General features: G+C 39.5%; 1 protein-coding gene across 1 annotated transcript; it reads left to right on the top strand.

Moving 5' to 3' along the window:
* The first annotated feature begins 2,092 nt into the window (after positions 1–2,092).
* On the top strand, positions 2,093–3,166 carry twist1b (twist family bHLH transcription factor 1b). Its single transcript, XM_083892592.1, has 2 exons — positions 2,093–2,651; positions 2,822–3,166. Exon 1 carries the CDS (start codon positions 2,109–2,111, stop codon positions 2,616–2,618), a length of 510 nt encoding a protein of 169 aa, XP_083748718.1. The 5' UTR covers positions 2,093–2,108; the 3' UTR covers positions 2,619–2,651; positions 2,822–3,166.
* The last annotated feature ends 3,435 nt before the right edge of the window (positions 3,167–6,601 follow it).

Genomic DNA, 6,601 nt, shown 5'->3' with positions numbered 1-6,601 from the left:
AAGCAATACCTTTAGGTGTATAAATAATTATAGATTAAGGATTTAATCTGAGACTGTTGACCTTTCCAGGGTGTAACCCGCCCTCCGCCCACCCAGGTTTGGCACTAGCGCCCCCCTGTGACCCTCATGCGGAGGACAAAGTGGTGGGAAGATGGATAATGTTTTAAATCTAATAAAGATATGTCTTTTTTTAAATTATCTTTTATTTAAATCATTAAAAGTAATAACAATCCGGCTGTTTATCGAGTATAAAAACACAAATAGTAAAGTAATAGCCATTGCCTGCTGAGCTGAGATGCAGGTAGTTTACCTGTGAAGTGCAGCACGTGTGTTGTTATCAGAGATCAGCACCATGGACAGTGTCACAGCACAGGTACACTCACCTTGGAGAATCTTGAGTTGCTCCTCGTCTTGTTTCTTTCACTTCTACAGACTTGAAGTCTGTCGAGGCTTCAGACTTCAAGTCACAAAAAGGTATCTTTACCTCATAAAAGAGAGAGATTTTTTTTTTTTTAATTTAATAAACGTGGCAAGTCTTTTGTTAAAAATGTCAAGCAGCACGAGTCAACTTAAACAAGGCCTGTGTTTCCCTCGGTGAACAATACTTCACTCTCAGGCCTCCACGAGAGATGTAAATGGATGTTCACTGGTGTTGTGACCTCTGACCCTGGCTGCCCCCCTGTTTCCTGAACCAGATGCTGCTCCTGTGGACCACAGCCTTCTCAAGCTAAACAAAGTAATCCTCCACTAAACAAGATGGATATTGTATCACCAACCTAGTAAATACCAGAGGGCCTGACACACAGAGCTGCCCTTCTCTCTCATTCCTGACAGGAGCCAACACAGAATAATCACTTTTTATATATATATATATATATTGTAAATCATAAACTTTACTTTCTGACTGCATGCCCTCTTGTGGGGAACATAATTAGAGCACACACAGCATCCTTCCAACAAACAAAAGGTTTGAACCTTTGCAGAACTGGCTGCATGTCAACAATGTAAGATTTTGGGATCATACGATGCCTTTATTCAAGTATTTTGATCTCACTTGGTTTAAGTAGGACTAGATGGAAACGTAAATCCATCATCCGTGTGGGCGAGGTTTACAGAGACGTGCCAAGTTTGAGAGGTTCACACTGAGATTACAACAATCAGTCTGTTGACTGCATCTATAGACTGAGGTAAAAAAAAAAAAAGCCTTCATAAAACTTAGTTTGTAGTTATTTTCCATGCACTTCATGAGGTTTCATGCACATTTTTATTGAGTTTTGTAAAAAAAATAATTGGGTTCAGAGCGGGAGAAAAATCAATACTGGTAACATGTTTATTTGGTAATATTTTATGCCATAAAGTATTACCATGCTTCACTTTTACCACATTGTTACCATAAAGTGAATGGTAACAATGTGGTAAAAGTGAAGCATGGTGATAATCTTGTAAAATGATGGTAATACAGTGTAATAGTGAGACAGTGAGGGATGAGAATTATTATTTTCTTAAAGCATCCTGACATAAAAAAGTTAAAATTCTTTCTCCCTTATGTTCACTACACATTCTATACTGTTGAAATAAGATGGTATTAATACAAAAAATACTGTCCTGTTACAAATGTATTACTGTGCTATTGTCATGTTGTTGCACTATTATTGATACATTAATACAGTTTTCCATTTCCACTTTGTGAACTGAAGACCATAGTTGGTCTAATTAAAATCTACTAGCCTTATAAAGACTGTAAGTTAAAGTTATATATCTGATTATTTCTCTGTGTCTTTGTTTTAGTGCAATGTTATGACACACTGTTATATCTTTTCTTTGAATCTACAGAGTTTTTCCTGATAGTTCCTTGTATGCTCCCACCCCTCGCCTCACGTAATTCATCTTCTTGGCCAATCCCGCCTCTGCCCAAAAAGTTTACGCCATGCAGCCTATAAAGAAGTGCTTAAGTTTCTCTAGTAGCAGAAAAAGACTTGTCTTCCCAGGAACTCATCTATGGATACTTTGGTTTCCTTCAACAATCCGCGCACAGCAACAAGTGGACTAAACCTCTGACTCCATGAGAGGGAATTCATTTTTTTGGACACTTTCTGGCCGAAGTGGACATGTCTGAGGAAAATATGGGGGAAGAGTCGAGCAGCTCCCCTGTCTCTCCTGTGGACAGCCTGAGCAACAGCGAGGGGGAGCTGGACAGCCAGCCGAAGAAAAGTGGGAGGAAGAGGAGACCGAGCAGGAAAACCGGATCAGAGGACTCAGATAGCCCAACCCCTGGGAAGAGAGGGAAGAAGTCCAGCAGCAGCAGCCCCCAGTCTTTCGAGGAGCTCCAGTCACAGCGCGTCATGGCCAACGTACGGGAGAGGCAGAGGACGCAGTCCCTCAACGAGGCTTTCGCGTCTTTGCGCAAAATTATCCCCACTTTGCCCTCGGACAAGCTCAGTAAAATACAGACCCTGAAACTTGCGTCCAGGTACATCGACTTCCTCTGCCAGGTGCTGCAGAGCGACGAGCTGGACGCCAAGATGTCAAGTTGCAGTTATGTGGCGCACGAGAGGCTGAGCTACGCCTTCTCTGTGTGGAGGATGGAGGGCGCCTGGTCCCTGTCAACATCTCACTAACATCTGGAGAAAACTGTGCCACCCAAACAATTGGTAAAGAGCCCGAGAGTCAAGTCGAACTGTGGGACAATAACACTAAATAGAGAGAGAGAGAGGGAGGGAGAGAATGCGTGGCCTGATGGCAACAAACTCAAACTGTTTTTTCTTCTTCTTCTTCTGCAGAGTTATCAGTGATAATCGATGCCTTTATCTATAACCTACAGGTGACTGCTGAATCTACTTATCACATTCTGACGGGACAATTCTGGAGTCCAATGCTGGATACATGGGATCACTCTTTTATTTCAACCACAGAAAAGGTCCGGGATTCGTTTTTTTGTGCAGAGGCCCGACATGGGACTTACAGCAGCCGTGTGTGTGTGTGTGTGTGCGTGTGTTTTAGCTCCATAAACCTCATTCTCATGTTGTTGACGACGAATGTTAAATTTATCCTTTTAATGCATTTTCTTTTCTTTTCTTTTTTTTTACTGCATGTCTTTGGACTTATTTGTGTCAAAGTGCATTTACTGAAGCAGTGGTCTCAGTGTTTGTGTTTGTTTGTTTGTTGTTCGGTGTGAGGCTGTCAACTGGTGGTGTAGCTCACATTACAGACTGACTGACTGACTGCAGCGTGGATCTAACCTGTGCAACTAAAAAAAAAAAAAATACATTTATTTATTTATTATTGGTGTCGCATTGAAGGAAGGATCCTGTGTCTGAAGTGCAAAAAACATTCCTGTTTTTATTAACGTGTGTATAAAATGTTGGTATATTTGTTGTTGTTGTTTTTTTTGCATTAAAGAAAATTGTATGAATTTGCGCCACTGTGTCAAAATCATTGAAGTTTCAGTTTCAGACAGATATTTATTTTATTAAAAGATAAACAATAATAATAAGTGCACATTGTGTATTGACTGCTTCTATTTCACAACATTAATGACAAAAGCCTCCACAACACCGCCAGTCACTTGGGAAAACAGATGGAGTTATTATTGGCTCGAGTAAAAGCGTTGGAGTAACATGGAGCAATTTTTCCTGAGGTCTTCTCACACATCCAAAAATAACAATTAGAGGTTTGATAAATTCTCCCATTCCTCACTTTTTATATCCAGAACTTTTTCAGGAAATTCACACTTTTAATCTAAATGTCTGCAGCGCTGTCGAAGAGGAAAAGCATTAACCAAAATACACTATTGACCTATAAATTAAATACATATTTGGTTTGTTTAAATGTGGCTTAAGACTCACTATTATGAGTAAACAAGTTATACTGAGGTCATGTCAACTTGCTGTAAGTAGATGAAAAGTAGACAAAAAGTGGTGCATAATGTTCAAAATACTCCAGATATTTCTGTAGATAACAAGTCACTTACTTTATGAACGTGTTTTACTGCAGAAAACGCCTGTCCTGTATGAGGTAATATGAGAAAAATATCCATAATTATGCTTACGTTTGACAATCCTATCCATCATAGTGACTTTAACCCTGTGTGATTTTGCAGCGCAGCGTAATAACAAACACATTGTGCGTCTTTACGCGCGCCGCGCAGCCTTTAAAAGTATTAGAACAATCCTCTAAACTCCACTGTTACCTGTGCTGTGCTGTGGTGGAGCTCAGTGATCTCACCGTGTGTTTCTCACTGTCTAAATCAAAGTGTGCTCACGTTTGAAGGTGTGTAATTGGCTTGCGAGGCATGTATGGAATTCCCAGATGTCTATGAAATTTAAGGAGGCCACGGAGGTAGAGTCTGCGGGGTCTGTGGCTATTCTCCCTGGAAGTTTGGATTTCCCCAAACACAGTCTAGGCCTGAAGATCAATAAACAGCTTCTCATGAAAACCTTTACAGGTTATAAGAAGTTCTCTCTCTTTCTCTCTTAGTATAAAAACAAATACATAAACAGAGCCCATGTGAGAAATAAAAGCTGGGCCTTTTTGGGTGTTTGTGTATCACAAACTTGTTTTTACTTTTTAAAAGAAAAGAAATACATTTCATTGCTTATGCAACCCTTAAATTAAGTTTCCTCTCCCCCCCTTTATTTCAGAGCAGAGGAGTTGGCAATTGACACGATGCAGAGGCACAGAATGAAACCTATTTAGAACAGATGTTAGTATTTTTAAAAAAAGTCACGTGAAATGAGCAGATGTTCAGACTTTGCAGGGACTCAGTGTGCAAAAGCAGCGCAGTGCAGAGGGAGCCGAGCTCGGAGCAGCGCTATATTATGCTCTCACAACACACACACACACACACACACACACACACACACACACACACACACTGATGGATGTATAGTCCTTTATTCAGATCGTCATTAGATCTGATTGAAATGGATTTATAGGAGGATCACCTGCGGTGGGACACTGCGTGGATCTGACTCCTGTGATGTGACCGAGCTCAAGGAGACAAAGGTGGGTAAAGATTTGCTGCTGTGTGTGTGTGTGTGTGTGCGTGTGTGCGTGTGTGTGTGTGTTCGTTATATGATGTTTTCTGCCAGAGGAAGGTGATGATATTAGAAGATATACAAGTTAAAAACAAAACAAAAAAACTTTACGCTGTGTCGGGTCCTAGTGTGTGTGTGTGTGTGTGTGTGTGTGTGTGTGTGTGTGTGTGTGTGTGTGTGTGTGTGTGTGTGTGTGTAGGGATGGAGGGAGGGAGGAGGCTCCAAAAAAGGAGGGCACTAACAGAAAATGACGAGCATTTATCACCGGAGACAAAAGAGAACTCTCGACACTTTAACTGACAAATAAACGGACTAAAGTGTAAAACTGCATTGTGATTTAATATATATATATATTTTGTTGTTGTTGTTGTTGTTGTTGTTTTTCTTTACAGTGTGAAATGTTTTCACATTTACAAATCATTCACAGAAAGTGGGACAATAGTATTATTATTTTTTTGTTATTATTATTATTATAATAAATAAAAGTGTATAAAATAGTGTGTAAAATATCAAAGGTATTGTTATTTATCATCTCATTCACGTGGCCTGACAGGATGTCACATTATTCCCAAACTACACATTTAATTTAATTTCTAATTTCGTTTCTTTTAAATAAAAAAGGTATACTAATATAATAATAATTCTAGCATTCTTTATTTTCACCTATATAAATAATTAAATTTACACTCTTAATAAAACTATGTTGGAATAACAACACACTATGACGTCAAACTTACATTTCCTTTTACTTTACAGTCTTAAATGTGTTTGTGTCTGGAGTTAACAATAAAGAGCAGGTGCAGACTTTTTACAGCCACTTCACTCATTTTCTTGAAAGTGAAAATCCAGATTTTTCCATTTGAAACTTTCAGTGGAGGGAAAAGTTTGGTAATGAACCATTTCTTTTTTTGACTCGCCACACATAGTTTGATCCACACCTGTAAGTGTACTTCACACACAGAGAGAGAGAGAGAGAGAGTGCATGTTAAAGTCAGGAGCAGATGAGCTGCATCATCAGATCAGACAATAAGGTGCACTTCAGGCAAAGAACAAAACAAAAAAAAAAACAGAGCAACTAAACAGAAACAGACAACAACTCCTGCATCTGCACTTTGAATTTGTTTCGAGGGGATTTGATCTGTTACACATGTGAAGAGTCAGAAACTCATACTGTAAAATCAAGCATGTGGATCCACACATCTGTTCAATATAGATCTTTTATAATTTGGTTTTATATACGATTAATAAAAGGTGACTTACGCTTGACTTTTGCTGGAATCTATGGAACTCTGGAGCACTGACACAAAGACATTACGACAGGAAGTGAAACTAATTAGGTGGAAACGTGATTTCACTATAAAATGCATTGAAATAAATATGGTCTGGAAACATGTGGCATTTATAAGTACCTGTTGGGTTCACTGACCTCTGCTGCTGGTGCAGAGAGAGCAGTTTACCTGCAGCTGTGTCGACTCCTTCACGTGACAGCAGCACCATGAGCTCAGACGTCCAGCTGTGAAGGAGAAAAAAAAAAGAGAGGGAAGAATCCAGTGTTTTTGGATCTT

This window comes from Microchirus variegatus (assembly GCF_963457635.1).
Source record: "Microchirus variegatus genome assembly, chromosome: 1".
Classification (NCBI taxonomy): domain Eukaryota; kingdom Metazoa; phylum Chordata; class Actinopteri; order Pleuronectiformes; family Soleidae; genus Microchirus; species Microchirus variegatus.
Note: the sequence above shows the minus strand (reverse complement) of the source record. Positions and strands in the feature narration are given on the sequence as shown.

Bases quoted from the DNA above. Each gene is read 5' to 3' on its own strand.
- twist1b (XM_083892592.1), top strand. From the start codon at position 2,109: ATGTCTGAGGAAAATATGGGGGAAGAGTCGAGCAGCTCCCCTGTCTCT.